This window comes from Xiphophorus maculatus, chromosome 5, assembly GCF_002775205.1.
Source record: "Xiphophorus maculatus strain JP 163 A chromosome 5, X_maculatus-5.0-male, whole genome shotgun sequence".
In the NCBI taxonomy this organism is placed as follows: Eukaryota; Metazoa; Chordata; class Actinopteri; order Cyprinodontiformes; family Poeciliidae; genus Xiphophorus; species Xiphophorus maculatus.
In genome coordinates, this window is record NC_036447.1 from 13,157,474 (window position 1) to 13,183,647 (window position 26,174).

At 38.5% G+C, this 26,174-nt stretch overlaps 2 protein-coding genes across 5 annotated transcripts in view; one reads left to right on the forward strand and one right to left on the reverse strand.

Moving 5' to 3' along the window:
- Positions 1-725: 725 nt before the first annotated feature.
- On the forward strand, positions 726-6,657 carry ube2k (ubiquitin conjugating enzyme E2 K). Its single transcript, XM_005807755.3, has 7 exons — positions 726-1,098; positions 1,857-1,950; positions 2,054-2,112; positions 3,821-3,903; positions 3,983-4,082; positions 4,236-4,364; positions 5,228-6,657. The coding sequence occupies exons 1-7, from the start codon at positions 1,036-1,038 to the stop codon at positions 5,300-5,302; spliced, it is 603 nt and encodes a 200-aa protein (XP_005807812.1). The 5' UTR covers positions 726-1,035; the 3' UTR covers positions 5,303-6,657.
- pds5a (PDS5 cohesin associated factor A) overlaps positions 5,335-26,174 on the reverse strand; it is a 28,221-nt gene continuing 7,381 nt past the window's right edge. For 3 of the 4 annotated variants that reach the window (XM_014472005.2, XM_023333653.1, XM_023333652.1), the window contains exons 3-33: positions 24,604-24,807; positions 24,240-24,326; positions 24,002-24,099; positions 23,266-23,392; positions 22,753-22,833; positions 22,478-22,618; positions 21,499-21,614; positions 21,145-21,239; positions 20,901-21,046; positions 20,458-20,609; positions 19,306-19,419; positions 19,003-19,084; positions 18,865-18,913; positions 18,169-18,308; positions 17,834-17,949; positions 17,214-17,319; positions 16,949-17,109; positions 15,353-15,476; positions 15,083-15,241; positions 14,411-14,479; positions 13,976-14,112; positions 13,756-13,879; positions 13,416-13,620; positions 13,108-13,222; positions 12,892-13,024; positions 12,594-12,713; positions 12,079-12,144; positions 11,763-11,911; positions 10,128-10,197; positions 9,788-10,047; positions 5,335-8,959 (exon numbers count right to left, since the gene is read on the reverse strand). In XM_014472005.2, the coding sequence (XP_014327491.1) occupies positions 8,956-8,959; positions 9,788-10,047; positions 10,128-10,197; positions 11,763-11,911; positions 12,079-12,144; positions 12,594-12,713; positions 12,892-13,024; positions 13,108-13,222; positions 13,416-13,620; positions 13,756-13,879; positions 13,976-14,112; positions 14,411-14,479; positions 15,083-15,241; positions 15,353-15,476; positions 16,949-17,109; positions 17,214-17,319; positions 17,834-17,949; positions 18,169-18,308; positions 18,865-18,913; positions 19,003-19,084; positions 19,306-19,419; positions 20,458-20,609; positions 20,901-21,046; positions 21,145-21,239; positions 21,499-21,614; positions 22,478-22,618; positions 22,753-22,833; positions 23,266-23,392; positions 24,002-24,099; positions 24,240-24,326; positions 24,604-24,807 (3,750 nt within the window). In that variant the 3' untranslated portion in view covers positions 5,335-8,955. The remainder of the gene's footprint in view (positions 8,960-9,787; positions 10,048-10,127; positions 10,198-11,762; positions 11,912-12,078; positions 12,145-12,593; positions 12,714-12,891; positions 13,025-13,107; positions 13,223-13,415; positions 13,621-13,755; positions 13,880-13,975; positions 14,113-14,410; positions 14,480-15,082; positions 15,242-15,352; positions 15,477-16,948; positions 17,110-17,213; positions 17,320-17,833; positions 17,950-18,168; positions 18,309-18,864; positions 18,914-19,002; positions 19,085-19,305; positions 19,420-20,457; positions 20,610-20,900; positions 21,047-21,144; positions 21,240-21,498; positions 21,615-22,477; positions 22,619-22,752; positions 22,834-23,265; positions 23,393-24,001; positions 24,100-24,239; positions 24,327-24,603; positions 24,808-26,174) is intronic. The other variant, XM_023333654.1, reaches the window with a different exon arrangement.

Here is a 26,174-nt window from a genome sequence, read left to right on the forward strand (position 1 = left end):
GCCTCTTTTTTCTTTTTTGGCTGAAACTGCAAATACAAGTACCAGGTAAGCACTTTTCAAGGTTCGGTATTATAGAAAATTTATATATTTATTTTAGCTTTTTGTCATGTTATAATGTTGTTCCCTCATCAAAGATATACCTGGAGTGTTGCTTCGATTCTTTCGTGCATTTTTGAGAAATCTTTTAATCACCTGTGGCAACTATTTGAGGTTGGTCTTACAGAGAGCCTCCCTTTCCCACACAGCTCCTCCTTGGAGCTGCAGTTTCTGCCTCACAGAGGTCCTCCAGACTAGCCAACAGCAATTAGCAAACACATGGTGAAACTGTGCACTTTCTGAGCTCATCGTGCAAACTACTTCTCAGTGAAACCCTGTAAGAACAGTTGTTAAATGTGTAATTGAGAAACATTGTGACGATGTGCTGAAGGCAGAGTGTCAGAAAGAGCAGGAGCTTCTTAAAGAGACATAGCCCCAATTTCAAAGCGTTAAATTATAAATTGAAATTTCTTTTAGGTTATGTTTGATATATGTGGCATGTTCAGAACAAGTGGAAAATACATAATTTTTTAATGTAAGCAGTTAGGCCTTCTTATTATCTTAAAATTAATAGGTGTATTATCAAAAATAATAACTTTGAACGTTAGTTAAGAAAGAAGAACAATAAAAGTATAGACACACAAAGGAAAATCAGTCGGATATAAAAGGCTGCCTTCGCTGATTGCCAGTTTGAAAGGAGACCCGTGCTGTCTGTGTGTCGCTGAGGCTCGTTAATGAAAGTTCTAGCTTGTGCTCCACGCTGCAGCTGCTCTGTCTGAGCATTTTCTGGACTCAATGACTGACTGACGCTGACTCTGCGTTTGGCAGGCGACGGCAACGGTGAGCTCCCTCTCTGTCTGAGCTGAAATGAAGTGCTAAATGGTACAAGTGAAGGAGTTCCTCAAGCGCGACTAGCAGAAGGCAAGGCGACCCCCCACACAGACAACACCGGGAGAAGCCCCGGCTGCAGCTCCGAGGCGGCTCCGCAGACAGACGGCCATGGCTAACATCGCGGTCCAAAGGATCAAGAGAGAGTTCAAAGAAGTTCTCAAAAGCGAGGAGGTTTGTTTACATCGCCGACTGATTTCACTTCCTCACAGCTCCTTCTTTGCTTTTTATTTCGACTCCGCTGATATGCGAAGTGACTGTACGGTGCCTGTGGAGGACGGGAGTCACCAGACGAGGTGTTGGTTCTGTGTTGCATCAGGTCAGGCCCGAACATCAGAACTTAAGCTAGCGTTAGCTTCAAAATGCCAGGAGCGGGTCAGGTGGGTGTGTTCAGGAAACACCGGGGATTCACAGAACGACGGGCCTGCTGTTATCAGCTGTGCCCGTAAAACATTGCTCAAAATTAATTAAAGCTGTTTTACACCAACTGTAACCTGTGTCCAGTGGATTACCACGACTCAACAAATAAACCGGTGTCATCTCAGTTTAGCTGCTTTGAGCTACTTAAAGGCAGCGATGTTTTGATGCCCCTTCCACAGTTAGCATTAGCATCTCATGTTATGCTTTCAGCCCCTTACCAGCTTTGTAATCAGCTGGTTGTGGTCATTGTGGGAGGTTTATGGGGTGAATGTTGTGTATTTTCCTTCCAGCAAAGTTTTTGTTTCCTATTGTTTAACTTTAAGTTGCTTTGTTCCACTAGCAAACAATAGGTTTAACCAAGACACCCTTTAGAAGTACTTTAAATTTCCCTAAAAAATCACCTGAGTCAGGTCTGTCAGAGGCCTCACTTTTTGGACGTAGTGTTTGTGTCAAAATATCTGGGTTTTTTCCCCGTAAAACATTATCTTTTCGTTATCTCTCCCAATATCTAGACAAGTAAAAACCAGATCAAAGTTGATCTGGTAGACGAGAACTTCACAGAACTGAGAGGTGAAATAGCAGGACCACCAGATACACCTTATGAAGGTACACACCTGAAACACAGATTTTTTTTCTGTAAAGAAAACACACTTGGCTCAATATATCCTGATTAAAAATGTTGTTTCTTTTGTTTGTTTTCTCTTTTAAGGTGGCAGATATCAGCTTGAAATAAAAATCCCAGAAACCTACCCATTTAACCCCCCAAAGGTGAGTAGCTGAATGTTCTGATTTGAACAAATTGTAAGGCCTTTACTGCCTGTTGAGTTGATTTTTAACTATCATAAGGGAAAAGCTGAACAATTGGTCTTTTAGGGATTTAAGATCCAAGAGATTGTTTTTCTTGCTTCATGGTGGCTATCCTGTTCAACAGGTTTTCGATTCTTACATGCTAGAGTTGCTGAGTATCACCAGCAAGCTTTTAAATACCTTTCATAGCTACTCTAGCAAGGTATGGACTGTCATGAGATTCTAATAGTATGAGTACCTTGAATAAGTACTGCTGTATCATAATATAAACTCAGCATTTCAAAACAAAATCTGTAAAATCATCTAGAGCAGAATATTATTCCTCTCAGTTGCTCTGCTCTTTAAAATCTAACCGGTTAATTAGTCAGACTGCCTGCTTGGTTTAACATTAATGCTGTTTGCAACTTGTCAGCTGTAGTTTTAAAATCGTGTTACCTTCGTATGGGTGGTTGGTGCTGCTATGCTGTTTGATGATGAAATAAAACTTAAAAAAAGAGTTTAAAGAGAGTAGCTGTCCTGTTTTAGGGTTAGCTAGTGCTCAGGTACAGATGGGGTCAGTGTTGCCACCCTTTCTGTCACACAGCAGGAGAGATTTCTGGTCACTCTGGCACTTTCTCTGTCATCTCATTTAAACGACCTAAAACTACAGGAACGCCATGATGGAAGAACCTTGTAGTTCTTCCATCATGGTTGAAACTGTAACTGGCATACATTGGTATTATTATCAATCTTTGTTTATGACAAAGTTTAATCAATTATTGACAACTCTTTTTATTTTGGGTCAAAAATAAGATGGCTAGAGCCATCCTGAAGGATGTAAATGTAAATCATTTTTAACTGTTAAAAATGGTTTACATTTTAACAGTTAAGAATTAGATTTAAGTTTTGGAGAGAAATTAAATGCAGTAATTTCTGATTTTAGTTTTGTGGAATCATTTGGAAAAACAGTCATAAATATTTATTCTAAGTGTGTTGTTATGGTCCTCGTCTTTTGAACACCCTCTATTAAGAACTAGGGGCGGCTGGGTGTTGATGTTAAAAGAAAACATAAAAAGGGCCTCGCAAGTCTGCCTTATTAATAGAAAGGCATGCAGTTTCCTAAATTTTAGGGTTTTGTTTCTTGTCTGTTCTCATCAGCAAGAATGAAATATGTCCTTACTTTTGTAGCCTAGGTTAGTGACTGGTTCTGGCCAAATCTGCTTTTGAAAAGAAGTTGTTGGAGGTGTGGCTCTGATTACTTTGAAATTGAAAGAAAGCATAGGAAGTAAAATCAACAATTTTAATTTTAAAAAGCTTTTAATTCTCACTCTTTAAAAATGTGAAGTGTCTTCTGCATTACTCTTCTGTTGTGATCTGGGGCTGAACAAAATAATTCCTACGGACACAGATGTCCCCTGCACGACCCGTTGCCATGAGAGACAGGTTGTGTTGATACACGACGAGTCTCGGATGTTTGTAGATTTCCGTGTTTCTTTGCTTGATAAAGAAGATTTGAAGAAGACATAATTTCTCATATTGTAGATGCAGCTATAAAGAAAACTATATGAATCAAAAATAATATTGTCTTATTTTAGAACTTATTCTAAAAAAGAATCCATAGGAATGAAACTAGGTACACTGTCACCATTTATAATGACTCATCCGTCTTCCTTGACCTGCCGTTCTTCAGGTGCGCTTCATCACAAAGATCTGGCATCCTAACATCAGCTCAGTGACCGGAGCAATATGTCTGGACATTTTAAAAGACCAGTGGTGAGTGTGTAGAGCTAAACGCTGTGATCTGTGGTGTTCAGAAATCAACTCGCGTTCACATGTTGAATCTCTCACTCAGGGCAGCTGCTATGACCCTGCGGACCGTGCTGTTGTCCCTACAGGCTCTTCTTGCTGCGGCAGAACCAGATGATCCACAAGATGCAGTAGTTGCAAACCAGGTGAGAATTACTTTCTATTTTCTTTTCCTTTTGGCAAAAATCAAGTTGCTCTTTTGTTTAACTTTTTTTTACTTTGAGAACAACTTCTTACAAAACTGAAAAGCTGGATCTTTTTTTAAATTGATTTCTAATTTTTCTGTCTTGAATCCTCAGTACAAGCAGAACCCAGAAATGTTCAAACAGACAGCAAGGCTGTGGTCACACGTCTACGGCGGCGCTCCGGTATCCAGTCCGGACTACACGCGAAAAATAGACAAACTCTGTGCCATGGGCTTCGATAAGGTTAGAGACACTTCTCTGGTTCTGAGCACTGTGTATAAACATATCCTCACATGACACGATTTTAGACGAAAGCAAAATTTTTTTCATTAACTACCTACTGTAGAAAACAATATAGAGATAACATACATTACATTCTTCTACAGACAATTGTTTAATAGTTTTTCTAATGTTCAGCCATTTTCATTTCAGGCTTAATCTATATACAGTATCTTTACACAGATGTATATTTTTGAATTCCAGTAAGATTTCTTTTCAGCTGCCTGAACAGATGGTAATTAAGTTGTGCTTAAGGGAGAATTAAGCAATTATATTTGAAAGAAAGTAGATATTTTGAGTGCAAATATTACAAAGGTATGACATACTGCTCTCAAATAAAAAATATAAGTTCTTGATATTTGACTTTTTAATTCCTGCTTGTGTGCTGGCAGGAACTCAGTGAGGAAATTTGAGTGATTTATTGGACAAAGTGAAGAGAAACTATAAACAAAAGAGTCAATCACATCACACTAGGATCAATTCAATACCAATACTCACCTTGGCATTAATGGTAACAATATTTAGATTGATATGCCCAGGTCTAGTAATAAGCCTTAAAATAAAGTAACTTTAATGCAGAAGAAATCATGAAAAATCCTGATCTTTTAGTACATGCATTACGGTAACTTACATGCAGTTGACAGGCATACCTTGTTTTGTTGGGTTTTAAAAGATTGATGTGTTAGCTAAAATGAATTAACTAGTGCTGAAACAAGGAGCAAGAAACTTTTGTTAATTGAAAACAACATTCATAAAAGTATTACAGTAGTTTAATTTTGGAGCACACAGACTTGCATCTTCACGCTTGTCCCATCTCTCGTTTTCAGAATGCAGTAATAGCGGCCTTGTCTTCAAAATCCTGGGACGTGGAAACGGCGACAGAACTTCTCCTCAGCAACTAGGACCCATCCAGGTGTGAGGATCCAAAAAATCAAAAATAATAGAAATAAAAACTCCCATCATCAGAGCACCTCAGCTCCTCTGGGCGCCATGCCAACATCACATTTTGCTAAGCAGACACAAACCCTGTCACATTCAGCACATCAGGCTGAAGCTTCTTTTATTAGAGGTTTGCTACAAACGCCAGTAGCATCACAGTTGCCAATATGTTCACCGCTTTGTTGCCTGTCCATCACATCAAGGATTTCCCTTTTATTTCCTCTTAAATATGTTTATAAGCCCCAACAAATTCAGCCCCTCATTTTGTTTCCATTTCTCCCCCAAAAGAAACATTTACTTTGCCCATTTTCACCATTTGCACTTTTATTTTGCTCACACAGTTGTCTGTCAAATTTCTGCAGGGTAAAACATGAGGGGAGCCACACACGCTGTTTTCTACCTACCACATGTTTATTTAGTAGGGAGTTGGACTTTGCATCATATTCTCTCCTACAGACTCTCAATGCTGAAAGCTGGATATAAAATACTTGACTTGGATAGTGCTGAGCATTGGGTGGTGTGCCGGGTTTTTCCTGAGCCGTTTGATGTTCCGATCCACTGCAGGAGTTTGGTCGATGTATTTTGTACATTCAACTAGGAAAAGCCCAGCACATCCATATCCTCCACCATTTGCACACATGCACAAGAAACAAGAGTTAGCTGTAAATAATGTGTGTAAATTTAAATCTATATTGGGGATACTTTTTTTTTCTTACATTGTAAAACTAGTTATTCTAAATATGAACTATGCCTACTTTCCAGTTGGACTTTTCGTGCATTTATGATCCATGAGAAGTCCCACAAAATGTCTCTTTTTATTATTTTTTTAAAGAGGTTATACCCTCCAAAATCCCGATCTGTGCAAGTCATAACACGCCAGCTCCTCTGCTATGCCACAATCAAATATTTTTCTAGTCTTTTATTCTTGCATGTTCTTTTGCCTTTTACTACAGTTGGCCAAATTGTTTAGTGGGAGTTAGTTCATTTGAACATTTCCTTTAAAAAAAAAAAAGTCACAAAAACCACAAAGTAAAGCCAATTTGAGCTTCGTTCTTCCTGCTCTTCGAACCGTTTTTTGTTTTTCCCAGAGCAGGCGAGCAACCGTTGGGCATGAATGTCGAGATTGATTTAGGTTTGTAAAGCTGCAGTGGTCGCCTGTTGCAACCAGATTAAAAATGTATTGTATAGTTGATTTTTGAGGGGATGTTATTTTATTTCTGAGCCACTCAACCCTAATGTTGACCATATGTACACTGCCTTGCAACAAAAAAGTATTAATATCCAATTTGTCATTTACTGTAAAGCAACAAACTTCATTGTGTTTTATTTAACGAACAAGTAGAGCATGACTGAAGTGGAAGAAAAACTTGTTTAAATCAGATAAGTTTGGCTTTTGCATTTCTGCATTTAGTCACAGTCAGTGCTTTGGAGAACAAATATTTATAACTACAGCAGCGAAAAGGAAGGAGACAGGAAAATTGCACAGCAGTAGCTCTCGAATACTTGAGCAATCCCACTGTAGCATTTACTCCCTCCATTACTCTTTGCAGAAGTCTTGTTTGTAGAGTCTAAACATAATTTGAAGTTTTTTCACAGATTTTAATTTAATTTAGATCTGGACTGGGTGTTTAGGTCTATTATCCTTTTCAGTCAAGTATTTCCCATGCCTGTCCTGCACTGAGCTTCATCCATCTTCTAGTCTAAATAATCAGCCCCATATTTTACCATTTTCGCCCGGGTGCGGCGCAGTGTTCGCATATCTGCTGTTTTCTCTGTGTGGTTTAACTACAGTAACTTAACAGTTGTCCTGTGAATAAATTCTTCCACCTGAGCTGTAGCTCCTCCAGATGTGTGCCTCTAGGCAGGTGCTTTAAAGTATGCAATAGCTTGAAAGATTTTTGTCTGCAGAAAGATTAAAAACAATTGTCTCCCTTCCATTTCAGAAGTGTTTGAAATCTGAAAATATTAAAAGTGGTATGAACGCTTTAGACGCTCTAAATATAGGTTATGTCCCAAATGTGCTTTACTATACAAAAACAATTCCTTTTATTTTATAAATGTAGAACTCTTTGTTCTTTTTAGCGACACTGACAAGCTTGGCAGAAAAGTGTTTGCATTTTATCAAGGCCACTTATTTAAAGGTTTCTTTTCAATTGACCTCCAGAGGAGCAGCGTATTAAAATTTGAGTTATTGTGCAAAAATCTCTGCTGCTGTCGGTGAGACAAGTTCAGAGGCAGGCAGAAGGTACAGTCTGCTTTATCTGTAAATAGACGGACTTGTAAAGCGCACCAGTGTCTGCTAGATCTACATTTTTGTCAGAAAGGGGCAGAAACGAGACGAGCGGCCGCCTCCTCCATCCACCCCGTCTTCCTGCTGTTCTCACCATGTACAATGTTGCACGATGACGATGCGTTAAAAAGAAGGGGGGCTGTTGCATTTCAGTTTCTCCGTTTTAAATAGACTTGTTTTTTTTATTGGAAGCAAGCATCAGCAGCATAAAAAGCATGGTTATTTATTGTGACGGTGTCATGTTTTTATTGATTAAAAAAAAGTGGGGAAAAAAAAGAAGAAGTTTGCCTGTGTTTTTGAAATTGCACCTTGAAAACAGGGATCCAAGACAAAATCTACTGCACCCAAACATCTAAAAGCATTTATTTTTTATGAAAAAAAGGTTGAACATAATGAAATGCATTTTTTTTTTAAACTACATCCAAAATAAGTCAACACAAAAGGTTCCTGTTTACTTGATGCTTGAAAGTAGGACTTGCCCAACGTAAGAGTTAAAAAAATGTTATTTGTTGGGAAAATCATAAGGAAAAAAACCAAACTCCAAATCTATGTGTCTAATATTGATTTATGTATTCAAAAAGTGGATTTTTTGTTTGTTTTTAAAAAAAGACCAAAATCCCTGATGGACTGAAGTATTGTGGCAGCAAACCGAACTTGCCCCAGAGGAAGGCCGTCAAAAAGCAACTAGAACTTTTTAATCCGCCCTTCTGATGCCAATCACTTAAACAGTTTATAAAATCTGTCCAACGCATTCAATGTCACCTTAAATTCCTGCAAAGTAACTCACATTTACAAAGTTCTTTTCTTTTTTTTTTTTTACTTTTGTGTGTATTTACAAACTCAACTGGTGAGCTGAAAAGAAACCCTGCAGTCCAGACACGAAGGAGGAAGACATCAAGACTCAAACAGCAGAAGATGTTGGGGTTTTTTTTGTTGTTGTTTTCCCAGGGAATTTAATAAGCAAGAATCATTATCAGATCAAAACGCTTGTAAAATGTCCATCCCAGTTGGTTTTATTTTTTCTTCTTAAAAATGGCTCCAAAAAAGAAGCGAAGAGCAACAAACAAAAGGGGGGGGGGGGGGGGGGGGGGATAGGTTTCTGAATAAGACCTACATACAGAGCTTCAAATCAATGACTACAGGGTGTTTAAAATCTCCTAGTATGATGGTGTGTATGTGTGTGCGTGCGTGCTTGTATATTGTGTTTATGTCGAAGGTCCATAATATCTCCAAGAAAACTGTAAGAGTCAAAGGAGCTTATGTGTAGAGTTGAAGGTGTGACGATTCAGGCCCGTCCTCTACAGTCTGGATTTCATCTTCGCCTCTTTACCTGAAAAAAACAGCAAATCTCCACATCAGAACATGTTTTATATTCAAGTTTTTTTATGCTGGCTTGTGCATTTAAAGCAATAAAATGGGGATCTAGCAATAACTGCAAAGCAATCATTTGATCTTTACAGTTATAGTTAGGCCTGTCACATTAACAAATTTTGCAAGTTGATAAATTTTCCCAGAAATGATTGCAATAAACTATAATGCTGTTATTTTGAGACCATTTTAGAGTAATAGCATTGTAATGGCAGAAAACATTCTCAAAGATCAATAATGATCACACCAGTTCTCAGTCTGATGTTTGTGGTCATTTTACATTCTTCAAATTGTTTAATGAACTTTCTCCATTTTCCAAAAAAGGAAATAAAAACAAACATGGTGGATCTTTGGCATGTTTAACATACTATTGTCTGAATTTTCTCCAAATGCAGACTTAAATTTATGCCAGCAGGTGGCATAGTCTATCATGGAAAACATGCTGTATATGAACAGCAAACTACACTAAAATATATTATGCTTATTGATATCTTCCCAAAGTAAATCTGTTAACTTCAAGACATTAGCGTAGCATTCCCGCTTCATACATTTACTACAACTAGATATCTCACCAGAATAGCCAGTATCATAACTGGCTTCTCTTCCAGTGATGACATTTCTCTGGATGCATTTAATTTTTCATACTCAAAAATGAAAACTTCGTCCATTTTGAAATACTACAGAAAAACGATCAAAAAAGACCAACTACAGGAGGTGTTATTTATCAGAAAATGGGGTGTGTTTTTGTTTTCCTTTAATTGCAGGATAAGAAGTTGAGTTCTTCTGTTACCTCTGCAAGTCGATCTGTCTCTTTGTCCCCTCGTCACTCTGCTGCTGCGACTGCTTTGACATTTTGACGTTGATGGAGTCTGTGGTGGTGTCGGACGCTCTCTTCCTGCCTTTGCCTCCTCCGCCTCCTGCTGGTATTGCTCCGGCTTCCTTCAGCGCTGCTGCAGCAGCGGCTGCTGCGGCTTTGGTAGGACGGCCGCGCCGTCTCACAGGTGACGCCTCTATCCCAGCGTCGGTCACTAGCTTCTGACTCGGCTCGTCCTGAAACACACCGAGTAAGAAGTTGAAAGAGAACATGGCTGCTGGTGGAGAGGTGAGAGGAGGCTTCTGTGCGAGTTTACCTTCGTCTCTTCTTTCTTGATGACCGGGTTCTCGTTGTTCTCCTGTGCTCGACTTTCTGACAAGTCGGTGCTGTTGTTGTGTTAAAACCAAGCAGATGAAACACTGTTACTCTTTGCTTTGTAGTGTGAGCAAACAGATGCTGTGTGTGTGTGTATACTAGGGGTTGAACCAATTAGTCGACTAGTCGACTCAAGGACGTCTCGCAAGTTTTTACATTTCATGTCGACTAGTCGCAGTCATGTGATTGCCGGTGGTGACAGCCTGTGCTGATCTGACAGCACAGTATACGTCACAAGACACAAGAAAAATAAGTTAATACATTAGTTTAAATGATATGTAGATGGATGCATATTTGTGGTTTTACAGTGTTTTTAAAAGGAGATGGAGTTGCAGCTGCAGTCCACTACAAAACACGAGCCGTCTAAAACTCGCCCCCTTCCCGCTAAGGATGTCACTTAGCCGGCTCGCGAGTGTCTTTGTCACGACGATCTAACTAATACATTATGATGTTATGTTGCTGATTAAATAAAGATCTGTGGTAATGACAGCTGCTGATTAAATAAAAGCCTGTAGTTGGTAATGACAGTGTATACTTGTCTGACATATATATAGCCGTGAGTTCGTGCTAAGAATGACACTTCGTGCTTAGAAGTGTCATCAGATCAGCTGTCAGAAGTGTATGACACTCTGACAGCAGATCTGACAGAACACTGGCTACAAAATGGCGTCTTCAAAACAGATCGAGGACAAGCCCGCATCTTGTCAAGCAGGTAGAAATTACTGGGTCCTTGTATGACAATGTGCTCTTAGCGAAGAGAATATTGACAGCGAGTGAACTTTATTTACCCCCGCCCCCGTGCCACCTCTTTTTATTGTTTTTACATGCCATCTAAAAGATGTGCGTTTCCTTTTGAACGTTGGTTTCCCAGCAACTTATTATTTATCATAAACTATCCCGATGTTTTGTTGTTTCACTTGTTGCTGTTCTGTGTAAATGCCGTATTTTTCCGTGAAAACGGGTAATAAAGCCTGTACGTTACTCCAAAGCTTTGCGTCTTGCGTTGCTATGACGTCACAACGACTAGTCAACTCGACATCGACTCGACTTTTATCATGTTGACGTTGACTAGAAAATATCTTAAATTGTTCAATCTGCTGAGTCAGCAGAGCTTCCTGCCGCGCATCGGGCGGAGGAGAAGCAGGTGGTTTCGTTGAATTCAGCTGTAACCAAACGGGATCCGTTCATAACAAGATTGGCTTGTGATGTTCCAAAAGCAACATGTAGTCAGTGTGATAATTTGACTCCTATAGTAACTATCCAGAGATCATCAGCATCAGCCGGTGTTTAGAAAAAAAAAGTCAGACCCGACTTTGTGCAACAAACTTTTCCCCGCTGCTCACGAAGAATCTCCATAATAGACTTAGTAAAAGCAGGAGAAGGGGAGAGTGTGTGTGTGTGTGTGGGGGGGTCAATATTTGCCGTGAAAATAGCTAATAAAGCCTCCAAGTAGTTGTGAAGGGTTTTTGCGCTTACGTCACTATGACGTCACCGCGACTAGTCGACATTGACTCGACTATTATCATGATGTAGTCGACCTTAAAAAATATGTAGTCGTTCAACCCCTAGTGTATACCTGTTTTTGTTGTTAGCTGAGACCAGTGGAGATGAGTTGGTGCTGGTGTTACTGGTCATGTCTGACGCTGTAGTGGTCTTCTGGATGATCCTCCGACCCGGAACGGTCAGAGTTTTGTTGACAGTCGCCAAAACAGGAGCTGGTTTGGGCTATGTAAGAAAATAAGTCAATATATATAACTGGATCAGGTATCAATTCATGTGGTTATTTTTATTTTTAATCAATTTTTATTGCAAACATACAGACTAGTCTGTATGTTTTTAAGTTAAACTGTCATTGTACTGCAACAGTAATAATACTCATGTTGTGAGTTTACCTTTCCAGTTAGCAGCATTTGTCTCATCTCTCCTGTCAGGTACTCCTTGTCGTTTTTAAACTCCTGCTATTAAAAAAAGAACAACGGGTTATGCTCAATAAGACCCCAGAGGAGAACATTTTGTTTCTGCTTTTGAAATGAGAGATTTTAACACCAGAAGAAGAATTAAAGTGTAATGAAACTAAAGAAAATAAACAGTTTAAAATAAAATATCTTCCTGCATTCAGGGTTCCTACACAGGCCAAGGAACCTGGTAGAGTGAGGAATTTGATTTTAAGTACTTTAAAGGTTTGGGTATTATTCATCTGATTACCCATCCATCCATCAACCCACTCAGTTTTTCAAGTTTCATATGTAAGACCTTTCTACTGTAGAAAAATCGGAGATAAATTCCGAAACGTGTTTATTTTTACTTCAAAAAACAGAACAAAGGCCTGAAAAAGTTTGAGTGAGGAAAAGTGAGGCAATGTAGCTGACCACAACATTTGCCGAATGTGTGAGAATGTATGTATTGCCTTGTCTTGTACGAGGAAGAACTTTGAGGAAAGGACAGGCTCTTTCTGACAGTCCAGGTGACAAGCGGTGCTCTTGTTGGCGATGACGAAGAGAGCCACATCGCACACAATATAAAGCTTCTGCAAAAAGAACGACACGACAATCACTGATTCGCTTCAAAAATACGACAACATCCTTTCTGTGTTTGCCATTTTCTACGCTCCGTCATGTAGATACAATTGCAAATGCATTTCATTAGGATTTTATGTAATAGAAAAACACAAAGTGAAGTGAATCCTTCTGCAAAGAGCTGCGTACCTCATTGGCCTTTGCATCTTCGGGACACTGAGCGTCTTTTGTTTGTTTGATGTTCTCAACCATCTTCCTAAGAAATGCGTGACTGTTGTTCTCATTCTTGGTCATCAGGACTTCCAACATGAACCACAGACACCTAACAAAGGAAAAGAAGTTGGTTGTTTTTTTACTACTCATTATCTAACTTTTAGATGTACTCAATTAGAAGGGCAGCCTCACTCTTTGATGTCTTTGAGTTGTTCATATTCATGTGGTTTTGTGAAATCAGGGTCGTGGGCCAACAGGTGGATCATAAATGGAACCACGTACTCAGGAAGAAGAGAGACCAGTTTTTCTGACGAGAGAAAGAGTCATTTACATTAGAGTGAATATGTTTGTAATTTATTGGAAAGCTCTAGTGTGATTTCTAGACATGAGGTAATCACATCTACTTAAAGCAATCTGATTTAAAAAGGATTTTACTCTTTGATCTTCAATTCACCTGACGCTGCTATAGGAAGCCGCCATGTTTCTGCATGAACACTCACCCTGAGCGAGGGGGTTCTGTTTGATGTATTCCCTGCGGACGGAGATGTTTTTGAGCAGGCACTGTCGGGCGTGGGCACGGCGCTCCTTCACCGGGTCCTTGGCACACAGAGCGAAAACGGCCAGGTACTCCAAGGGCAGCAGCAGTTTGACGAGAGCTAAGTGCAACTTCTGAGCAAAGATCTGACGGACCTGGTAGCACTCATCCTGGCAGAACAAACGAGATAAACACCAGGTGTGAACTTAGCAACTTAAAAGATGACTTTCACTAATAAATTCCAGTTGTTTCTCTTAAATCAGATAATATTTGAAATAAATGAATGTCCTGTAGGTGAAACTGACATTGATGACAAGGCCACAGAGCTGAAACTGCTCAGGTGTGATGATTTCATGGTAACATGGCTCTTGAGCCAACTTCATGATGGCCGAGCCGGCAGCCAGCCTCAGGCGGGACATGTCCGATTTACTGCAACACAGGAAGCGATGAGGGAATAAACATCGCTTTTACTCGCTCTTACACACACGAGTGAAAGCGAATCTGTAACAGATAATTCAGAGGTACCTGATCTTCTTCTGCTCCGTGAGGTCGCCCTCACTAACCAACATGGCCGACAGCAGCCGGAGGGTGGAGTTGGCCGATTTGGATTGGTTGTTCTTCATTCCTAGTAACCAGCGTACCAGGAGCTTGATGGCCTGAACCTTCAGGAACAGGAAGAACATCGTTTGTCATTTCAGGCCACCAACATGTTCCAGAAAACAACAACAAAAGAAAACTATAACTTCAAAACCACTAAAATGTTCTTTCACACCGTTTCTACGGTTTCAAAATGTTTTAATGATCTGAACAAAATCAGTTCCTTCAGCTGTGTGAAGTAAAGAATAACAACAAACTAACAGCTATTTAGTACAAAAATAACAGCAAATGAATTTTGAACTTTGGTGGTCTTGGAATAATTAATATCAAGAACAGAACATACATGTTAGAACATCCCCTTACCTTTGCTAAAACTTCAGGTGAGACTTCCTCATCTGCGGACCACAGCTTCCCGTTCTTGTTCCCTACCGACTGAACACACAAAGATGGTCACAAAAATCTGATTTTATGTTTTCTTTGTTCAAACTGTGGCTCTTAAGAGTTTACACAACCTTGCTAATAAGTTGGGTTTTTTGTGGTGGAAAGAATCTGAGTTTAAAAAAATATTATCAATTAGACTATAAGTAATTTTAGAACTTTTTATACACAAAGTGATATATGCTGGAAATTTAACTGAAAAACTAAAATAAAGGTATCAGTCAGAAACTAATCTAAGAGGTGTTTCAAGAACCCAAAAAAGAGCCAAGAGGCTGAAATTCCCAGCAACCTTGTGGAGCAAAGTGTTATCTGATAAAACCAAAGACAAACTTTTGGACCACACATCTCCAAAAGAACCCCATACCTACTGTGAGAGACTGGCCAAGTTTAACATATATGTTTTTCATTTGAACTGTACAGAATAAAAATACGCTTTTGAGATCCACTACAGTTCAACAACCACTTCAGGTACTTGTAAGTGTTCACGTTTCTTCCTTACTGTCGATAAATACCCACAGTACATACAGCACCAGAGGTCTCAAACAAAGTCCATGTGTAATTCCTGGATGTTAAAGTTCAAATGTCAGCTCCACAAACCCTGTCGTTCATCAGCAAATCCTTGACGATGAAGTTAGCCACGATGGATTTCATTGGTGAGGCGAACTGATCTGGAGCCAGCATGGATATATGACCCAGAGACACAAGCGGAGTGATGAGCTGCTCGGGAACATCTGCGTTGAGACTGCGAGACAAAGGCTGTGGGTCAAAGAGGAAACTGTCAGTTAAGAAACACAGATTCAGGTAGAGAGGACAGGAGTAAATAATACACTCGAGATTGTAATTAATCATCAAGAAGTGTTAGTCTACCTCAAAAATCTGGGCCAGTTGCACTTCCTTGTTGTTGAAGATGGCATGAATGCAGTGGACAGCCTGCTTGGCCTGGTGAGGCGTGCCCCGCTTGGCTTTCTGATGCAGGATGGGAATCAGAGTTCTGAAGAAAACATTACAAAAAAATACATTATAAGTGGCAAAAGCACTGAAGAAATACTTTACAATAAACACAAAACCCTTCATTCTGTGTTAGCGATGCAAAGATTTCAGACTCGACTTCCAAGACCAGGAAGTCCTTCATACTTTTAAAAAAAATATATATAGAACTATAGAAATTCACTGGAAATTCATAGCACACATATTTCTACAGTGGTTAGGCTTAAATGGTGGGAGATAGGAAAGACAAGGAAGGAAGAGAGAAAAAGAAAAAAACCCTGAAAAATAAAGAACGAGAAAAAGTGTGAGAAAGAGAAGGAAAAAGAAAGTGTGAAAGAAAACGAGGAAAAAAGTAATTGAGAAAAAAGAAAAAGAAATTCAGAAGGAAGGGAGGATAGGATATAAGACAAGGATAGAAAATGAGGACACAAGGAAGGAGAGAGCATGGACAGCAAAGTAAAGAATGGAACTAGAAGAAAGGATAGAAAAAAGAAGAGTAGGACACAAAGGACAAAAAGTCAGGAAAGAAAATGAATGAAGGTCCAACACAAGTATTGGAGGGAAGAAAAAATAAAAGACAAGGATGAAAAGAAGAGAAGGACAAACAGAAGAAAGTAAGCGGTAAGAACGCTGCCATTCAGAACAGGTATAAATCTAAATTCTTCTGAAATGGCCTTATGGTGAAATAAAGGCTGAACAACGTTTTTCAAATTGAATATATTTCTACCGACTTGAAATTTATACCAGTTGTCGATAGCAACCAACGTCAAACAAATCAGTCCATATATTAGTTCTGTGTAATGAAGTGGAACTGTACAGAGAGGACGTATGGAACACATGACCAAAACAAATTCCTGCTGCGTTCATGCAAATCAATACCAGCTGGTTTAACATGGCAGCCTGTGACAGGTTTCTAACCAGCAGCACACATCTGGGTCTGGATGTCTCAACATAAATAAACACCAGCAGCAGTCATATAACGGAAGGAAGGAAGAATGGAAAAATGCACCTTGATGTTCCTGATAAGAATCTGAAAATGAAACAAGTGGGGATTTCCAAGGAAGAAAATAGTCCCAAAGACACAACCAATGAAACTCTGATTCGGATTCAAGAGAAAGAAAGTAAAACTGATAAGACTGACCCAGTCAGTCACCTGACACGTTCAAACTGGACGCTTATGGAAAAAAACCTGATCAGAGAGCACAGAACGGTTCCTGAGAAAAAAAAAGTATGTCATGAATTTATATAATTGTGTGTTTAAAAGCTACTCCCTGTGTCACTTCGTTTTATTTACTGATTTGAATAAAAAAGCTTTACTTTCTCTGTACAACTCAGGTCATTACCAACATCTGGGGTGAATTTCATGTCAACAAATATTAGAATATATTCACAAAGAAAATCGTTGACGTGTTCAGTACTTCTTTTACCAGATGAACATCAAAACATCACAGTCTGTGCCTCTTGTACATCTCTTACGATCTTATCTGCTGCAACTCCGTCTCGATCTTCTGGCCAGTGTTACGGAAAATCTGAATGGCTGCTTCTGCCACTTTGTCGTCCTCCATCTTTAAACACTGGAGCAGAGACTCGTAGGTCTCGGCTGAATGGAATGCTGTGGGGTGTGTGAATGACAGGACCTGCAAGGATAAAAAACATTTGAACATTTTTTGATTAATAAAACTTTGCTTTAGGTTTTGTTGCAGTTTAAGAAAACTCTAAAAGTTAATTTTAGTATTTATACCTTAAGCAGCTCAAGACCAGAGCGGATCGCTGTGTCCGGGGTGACGCCTTCCTCCTCATCATCAGCTGTCCCCTCAATGGACTTATTTAGCAGCTTTACCAAAGCACTGTAGGAAAATTAACAAAATAAAACTGTTGAACAATGTTAACATATCTCATAATTTTATGGGGACCAGGTGAAGACTAAAACAGCATAGTTTAGTCAGTGTGTGGTCTCTCATAGTATTTTTCCATAAAATAAATGGGGGGGGGAAAAAAAACAAGAGTGGAACCTGCAGTTTTCTATCACCACCACTAGGTGGCTCAGTAAATGAGACCGATCTGTTAATGGACCAGCGTTACACAATACCAAATACAGAGCATTATGAAGCTGTCTACCTTAACTAAGTGCTTATGAAGCACTTGGTTACTAGGTAAACAGACGCCATCTATTTTAGTTCTCTCAATGAAAATTAACTCATTTTAATGTTTTCAGGCACAATTTACCAACTCATTTCAATTATGCAACATCTTCAATTAGAAACTACTTATAATCACCTGTTTCATTGAAGTTTGAAAGCTCAAATTCATTCTATGTGTCAAAATAGAAAAAATATTCTCATTCTAAGGAATGTTTCTGACCTGATGGCTTCAGAGTCGATGTGAACCGGGGCGATCCGCTCCAGCAGGAACTTGACCATCTCTAGGAATGGATTGGTCGGCTGTTTGGGGAACGTCAGCTTCCGAGTGATCTCCCTCTGCACAAAACATCTCATGCATTAGCTTCAAACTATCGTTTTCAGATATTAATTTGTTATAAAGTTCGGCAGTGATGAAACAAGTTAGCCTTTTTGTTACTAAGTTGGACCCCAAGCCCTAACACTTGATTTGCATCACACCTGCTGACGTAAACAACTATGAGTTGTGTTAAAAATGTAATTTGTGTGCAGATTTAAGTATGCCTCGTGCTCCCTCACCACACAGATCTCCGCCTGCTTGCAGGAGCATGTTGGACTGATGAGCACCTCCAACTGGATTCTGAGCTTCTCATCCTCACTCAGAACCTGATTAAATTTCTTCATGAAGTCCTGAGCCTTTCCAGCATCCGGCAGATTCTCTGCAAACACCAGCATCACATTAAAATTATGATTACGAAAGGTCATATACTGAAATTGGAAGAAAGAAGAAGAGCACACCTACGATAAAGGAGTGGACTGATTTTATATATAGTATTTTGAATTGAAAGAAAAACTTTTTGACTGAGGTCACAAGGAGTGCGTTTTGAAAACCACAGGTCAAAATGGTTGAATTATATTCAAAATGTCAGAACTGATTTTATAGATTTTTTAAATTTATTTTCCTTTTCTAGCAACTTTGGTGTGGATTATGCCTTATTTAGAATGATGGTGAACAATAACTGTGACATAATAACATCCAGTGCCTTGCAAAAGTATTCCTAACCTAGAGACGAGCTGAAAACAAATACACAGCCAACTTTTCAGAAATTGCATTTGTAAAAGTTCAGAAAACCCTAATATTATTATTACACTTCACATTATGCATTACTGTATATTGGTCAATTGTATAAAATACATTGAACTGTGTGGTTATAATGTCAAAAGGAGGTTTTGTAAGGCACAGTGTGTATTTGTGTCAGTTTATGTCCAACTTACTTGCGATACTCATGAGCTTCCCGAGCATCGCGGTGTTATTGGCCTCCGACTAGCGAGAGGGGAGAAGAAAACATTATCCTACTTAATTTTATACATCCTGAAAATAAAAACTGAAAGACAAAGGAAGCATCTACCCACCACTGGCAGCTTGTGAAGGTCGAGCAGCTCTTTTACGAGACTTCTGAGCATATTCTGACACTTCCACATTTCGTTTAGAGCCCTGAAAAAAAAAGGCCAGTGAGAAAGAGAAATTACAGCAGAGAATCAATAGACGGTTCTCATCATACAGACTTGCTGCGCTATCAGTGAGGTATTTTCCAGACAGTTTACTTGTAATTTTAGATCAATATTAACGTACAATACTTGCACGTATGAATGTGTCAATGTTTGTGTAGTTTCCACAAACTGTGTAGACGGAGAAAATGCAGAATATTTACTCACTTTACAGCGTTAGTGTCCAGACAGGAATAAAGGTAGTAGAGGCATTTCATCTTCTCCTCTGTGTCAAGACTGTGAGGCACCATGTACTGCGCAAAAATCTTCTCCACCAACAACCTGGAAGAGGAAAGTTTCAATTCATTCTTTAAACACTGAAAATAAAACAGGAAATAATTTGGGAGAAGGAATTTAATCTCTAAATGTGCGACACTGACGTATTAAAAACTTTACAGTGATATTTTATTGCAGTAGCATTTCCTCACAGAGACAAATCTTTTATTTATAGGGGGGAAATTCAACTTTAATGAGTCGCCTGCTTTACTTTGTATAGCCAATGGGACAACATTACCGTACCATTTCACAAGGCTGAAACACAGATACAAAATGATCTTCGACCGCTGACCGATATCTCTACTTCTCTCTTAAGCTCAAACAGGTTTTTCCATAAAATGTAACTTTGGTGACAGAAATAGCCAAAGAACAGCTGATGTATCTGATGAACTGTCTCTGTGCTGCCATACATTTGGCATCTAGTTGTTATGGAGACTTCAGGTCAAAATGCCTCTCAGTGAGATTGCTTTCCCTCCCTTAGCCTCTCACTCGCTGCTTCTAGTGGAGTGACACATATGGGTTCTTGTTTGTCATATTTATATGATTATTACATTTTCTAATTATTCCTCTGACTGTAAATTTAAGAACAACTCTTCTAGTAGCCATGTCTTAAATTAATTGAGATCCACACACAACCTTATTTAAATGCCATGTTCTCTAGTCTTTCCCATTGCGAAGAGGAACTAAGAGTAATGGGCTTCAGTGTCATGATAGGCTGACCAACAAAGTAAAATGTGCTGATATTACAGGTTAATTTAATATATATATATATTTTTATTAATTAAGCTATGATACTGTAAAATAAAAGGAACTAGTTTTAAAGCTTTAAACAGAGAGGGGCCATAGCTGCAAAGATGTCAGGTTACTGATATTTTAGTAAATTATCAAATTACAACAACGTTTGTGATTTACAAATGTGTCTTTTTTTATACATATTAGAGACATATTAACACACATATGTGCCAAACTAGTTATAAATACATTAATTCTAGTCCATTTGTTCAGTATTAAATAATTTCATGTACACTGTGTGTTTGTTCTCACTTGTCATCAATGCTGTTCTGATAGTAGATGTGCAACAGTTTGTCTTTGATCCAGCTGATCTTCTGGGCCGACTCCTTTCCGGCCTCGTGATGCAGACAGTATTTCTTATAAAGCTGAGCCAGGCCCATCATGGCCTCTTTACGCACACGCCACTGCAGAAGGAGGGAAAAGTTAACATTGACAAGGGAAATGATCAAACTAGGATATGAAAATCACAGGAAGGGAGATAATCTTGTGTTTGTAATCAATAAAATATTAACACATTGCACATTAATGTGGATATGTTGTGATTTCAGAATGTGAATGATTCGTGAAGATCTCCAGGATAAATTGCTGCATTTTATGTCGATTATTATTGTTGATCTAAACAAATAAACCCCAAATGAGTAACAGCTGTGTTACTACTACAATGAGTGAATCATTAAGTGGTTTAAATTTCCTACCCTCTTGTCCAGCGTCCTTTCCCGCACGAAGCCCAACAGCTGGTCATTGACCAAGTTCAGGTCTTTCTTTCCAGCATTGATGATGGTGACGATGACATCATGTCTGATGGCTTCCTCTGGGTCGTGAGAACGCACTTTCAAATATTCTGGACAAAAATAAATAAATAAGTGAGATAGGACATTGCTTTCAGTTGAACGATGGAGCCATCAACAACAACCCGAATGAATCAGAAGTATTGCCCACCTGTGAGGTCTTTCGCCAGGTCGGGATGGTTCATAAGGCAGTGGCTTGCGAATTTTACACACTCTAATCTGACCGGTACGTGGATGTCGTTGAACCTACAGAAGAAATTAGTCCCATATAATTAAATTAACTAAAGAAGATTCAGTTCAAAGAGAAGAGGGTAAAAAATAAAGAAATCTGCACAAATATAAAAATTACTTATTTATTCTGTTAGGAAGGAATGTAACAGGAAAGTGTTGCATGTCAGTAAAGTTCCTCAATTCCTCTATAAACTTTCTTACATTGATATGTTTGTAAATCTAACTTCAGATACATAAATCTCTTTAACAAATGGTCAATGCTGAGATTGCTCACCGTCCTAAGAAGCACTGCCAAAGCGGTCTGTTCTGTGATGCTAGCTCTGAGTCTTTGGCTCCAAATAACTTCGCTAGCAAACGTACAACAGCCAGACGCTCCTCTCCGTCGTTGCTCTGTAACAAAAATCGCACGCCATCCTCTAATATTTTTAATGATATTTTTAAAACTTGATTTTGGTTCCACGCTGCAAACAGCACAAAAAAATTATTGCTAAATAATAAATTTACTATATATTGTGCAGTTCTAGTAAGAAGGTCAGATGAGATCAAAATTGTCTGAATAATCTGGGCTTCATACAAAAAAACCCCTGAAAAAGCGAATCCCTATAGTGAAGACGGTCAGGGGACAATTAGCACAAAATGATACAGAAAAAAGATGGGTGATACATAGATTTTTTTTTTTTTTTAAATATCAACATTTTTCATGCTTTTTTAACCAGCAACAAACTTCCAGAAAACTGCATATCAGCTGAAAAACTGAGTTCATTTAAATCAAGGCTAAAAACTCTTTTGGTTTGCCTTTGATTAATAATAAGTGCAACATTAATAAATAATTTGGAATGCAACTTTTCATTACTTCTCTTTATTTTGCCACGGTAACATATGGTTATTTATTTATTATGTTATGTTTTTATCACTTTGAATTGGCTTGTTGATGAAATGTGCCATCCAAATAAACTTGACCAGTATTTACTCTGGAACAATAAAATAAGCATATGTTTGTGAACATATCCTTCAAACAGTGTTTCACCACCAGAGATGGATAAAAAAAATCTTTTTACCAAGGAAATAAGTTCTGGATCAAAGAGTAACAATATGAAATACAGTTTCTCTGACAGAATCACAGTCTATCAAAAATCAATATTACTCAAAGAAACTAAAATAAAATCAGAAGGGAAAATTATATAACTGTAAGGTTGATGTTGGTTGGAGATGAGGTATCGTTGTTGTTTTTTGGAGTGCTGCACAGTGTTCACCTTTAGCTTGAACTCCAGCTGAGGCATGACGGAGGTCAGCAGCATGGGGTCGATGGCAAACAGCTCCTGGATGAGGTCGAAGACGTGCTCTGATAGGTCACTGACCGAGGACTTTCCCATCACTAAAACCTGATTGAAGAACTGTGGGAGAACATGAAAGCACAGACCAAGAGAATCGGACGAATACATTGATAACGTACTCTACAACGTCATTAGAAAAAGAGAATTACAGAAGAAAACAAAGGAAAAAAAACCAAAACCAAGCAGCTTCTCACGTTTGCAATGCACGCCTCAATGGTTTGGACCGTTCTCTTCAGGAGAGTCTTGGCGAGGTCGTACGCTTGCTTGTTCAGATTCTGAGTCAGCAAAAAGATGAATAAATAATTGGCATAACTATCGCAAGAAATGTTTGTTTTAATTTGAAACCAGATTTTCTAACTTTTTGTCTGCATGTTAGCACTGCCTTTTGTTTTCATTACAAGATTTCTATCATAAAAAGAATAAAATAAGAGAAGTTTTAGAGAGAAACCACAGAGAGCTGGTAAAAACGTTTTTCATGGTCAGAACAGAAAACAATTAAAACTATTGCAAAAAAAAATTAAAGAAATAAACTAAAAACATATCAGTGCCTCTCATTTACCTATTTAACATAGTTCATGTTCTATTCAATATTTAGGTATTTTATTGTTATTTGAATTCTGACATACATAAGTAATTCTTTCTAATTTAATGCGGAAAAGTAATCATGCAATATGTCACAGCGTGCAGTGGTGTGACCGCAGACTCGCCTTGTGTGCAGGTATGAGATTTATTAGGATTGTATCCAGCAGCTCCTGTGTGACTCCGTCTCCCTCCATGATGATAGAACTCATCAGATCCATCATGTGCATCTGCACCTTCTGGTTGTGGCTGTTGCTGATGAGCAGAGGAAGACACCAGTTCTGACACATTAATGCCATTTATATCGCAACAAGGCCCACTACCTCACACCTGTCCAGTTTATCAGTTAATAATGTTATAGTAAAATGTAGAACACACACCGATGAGCCAAAATGTTCAAAAGAAACTCTTTCATCAAACATAACACTTCTTTGTGCTTCCAAAGCAGTTGCTTTTGGTCAAATTGGTGCAAACCAGCTGCTATTTTATAGCTTGGAAATCATCCATGGAAAAAATGTGCAATTTCATGAACCAGATGTGCTGTTTAATATGCATTAAAAAATACTTCTTAATCTTTTGCTCCTTCACTTTAAAAAAAAAAAAGTACATTATTTTGCAGTGTGTATTTCTAGTTTGATGATTTTGGGCTACATGAAAACAAAAACAAACAAAAAATAAGATTTAACACCATTGTTCAGCATCGATTGCAGATTCCCCGAGGGTAAAAAGTGATTTGTGAAAAGATAAAAAAGGGACATTATCAGTTTTGTTCAAAAAAAAAAAAAAAAAAAACCTCATCTCACACTCCGGTACCCAGTAGTGCACACTATCTTGTCTTCAAGTTGACAGATGCAACCAACTTACTTTATAACGGAGAAGAGCGTTTTGAAGAGCTGGATGAAAATCTCGTTGCAGTCCTCCAGTTCAAAGCAGATATTGTATGATTTTACCCACGCAAGATTCTGTTGCACAACACAAACAAATACATTGATAAGTAGTAACTTTCAAAATCCAAATGAAACATATTCACTTTAACACAATCTGTAGCAAAGAAACACTGGCATGCTGAAACGTATAAGTGCAGCCAAGGTGAGAGATTTACCTCCAGCAGGTAAAAATATCGGTTGAACTGAGGGCTCTTGGTGTCTTCTAGTCCTTTTAGCTGTCTGGTGATGAACAGAAAAATGTCCTGGAGGGAAAAAAAAGTTTTTTAGCTTCTCATTAAGTCCTGTGGTTTTATAGGGAGCAGGAAGGCTTTACAACGTGGTTAAAAGAAGGTGCACAGATGTGCTACACAACAGTAAAACCTGAACTTTCCTTGGGCCATCTGGCAAATGTGCTCAATTATCCAGTAAACAATGCATGCAGGTTTTAATTATACCCCACCACACGTAAACAGCCGTCATTGCAGCAAGCAGACGTGGATTGATTTATACGAATGAATGATTCTAGAAGATAATTCGGACCTTCAGCTTGTCGTGGGAGGTGTAGGGAGCTTCAGGAGCGTATATCCTGAAGATATCAGCCAGACAGCAGGCCACCAGCAGCCGAACGTCTTTATTAGGGTTCCTTAAGAAAAACTCAGAGGCAAGGTGGAGCGCCAGACCCAGATACTGCTGCTTCTCCTCTTCAGAGTCTTGATCCATGTCCATGTAGGTCTTTACCACCATCTGTTAAGCACATCGACAAGGGCGGTCATATGAGAGTCCGTCTAGCCAAGGCTGTTTAAGAGTATTTATGAAATATTTGATTCGTGCCAAAAACCACTGAAACACAGAAGGGAAAAATGCCACTGATGAGTAACTTTTCAACTGTAAAGTAGAAGCTCAATCAGTTACTGGCAAATTATTAATAACATTTTTTAAGGTATTTGTTAGCTGATTTATTGGGTACTTTATATAACCCCCCCCAGAGTGACAGGCGAGATATTTAAGATTTACAAGCACTTTGAGAATCCTGTGACCAGCTCATTGTTAGTTAGCAGCTCATTCAGAGACTCCTGTTGGTGCTTTGATTAAGGCCCATTTTCACAGTACTTAACAATATTTGATTACATTTGATTTTCTCTGGTTCAAAATCATAAATACTCAGTGACCAAAACTGAACAAAATGTTTTGACACAAAAAAGTTGTTTTTTTCTTTTGTCTGGCTGCTGTGGATCATCAACTTCAGTGACCTCTACATTAATAATTTTAGTCAACGTTAATTTTATTATTTTCAAAGTATGAAAGTTTACAACACACTGTAACACGTCTCCTCCCTACAGTCTGCAGCAGAGCGAATGTGTGCCCATGCAGATGTGACTTAAGTCAGCCAATTTCAGCTTCAGTCGCCTGGCTCTTTAATGTCTGCGCTGCCGTTTTAAAAACAAACATGGCCGACAAGTCGTCTCAAAATTCCCTTACGACTTTATACGTTAAAGTTTTTACATTTCTTTCATATTCAAAATGATCCAAGTATGGAAGCATTTCTAAATACCCCATGAAAAACAAATATGTGTGGGTGCTTTCCAGCAGGGAGAGAGGGAAAAATAAAATAAATGAATTATCTACCTTAACTTTTAAAGCAGCTCTCTGTGGTCTTCCCTGCATGCTTGACTAAATCTGCCTGGCTGTGTTAACGTGCAGAAGAACAAGTAGTTTTACTTCCATTTTAATCACATTTAGTTGTGCATATAGAGGGAACATATAACTAAATTCAAAATTAATCAAGACAAATTCCTGGATCATGTACACTGTTGAATAATGCTATCAATTTTAAAGTTGGTCTATTTAAATTTAACTAAAACCTGTAAAACAAACTTTTTTTTTCCTCTTTGGAGCTACACTGAGTAAACAGACATTTAATGTTTATTTAATCTGATATTTGATTTTCGGACTAAAATGTGTTTTTCATTTGTGAATACACAAATAAGGGTTTTTTTTAATTTCTTGTCATCAGGCCGTAGCTTCATTCATATAATCCTTTTTTTTTTTTTTTTTAGGTTTTATTGGCTCTAGTGGCCTTTATTTGATAGTTAATTGACAAGAAAGTAGGT

Coding starts and splice junctions, on each gene's coding strand:
- ube2k (XM_005807755.3), top strand. CDS start 1,036: ATGGCTAACATCGCGGTCCAAAGGATCAAGAGAGAGTTCAAAGAAGTT. Junction 4,083..4,235: donor ATGCAGTAGTTGCAAACCAG/GTGAGAATTACT, acceptor TTGAATCCTCAG/TACAAGCAGAACCCAGAAAT. Junction 4,365..5,227: donor GTGCCATGGGCTTCGATAAG/GTTAGAGACACT, acceptor TCTCGTTTTCAG/AATGCAGTAATAGCGGCCTT.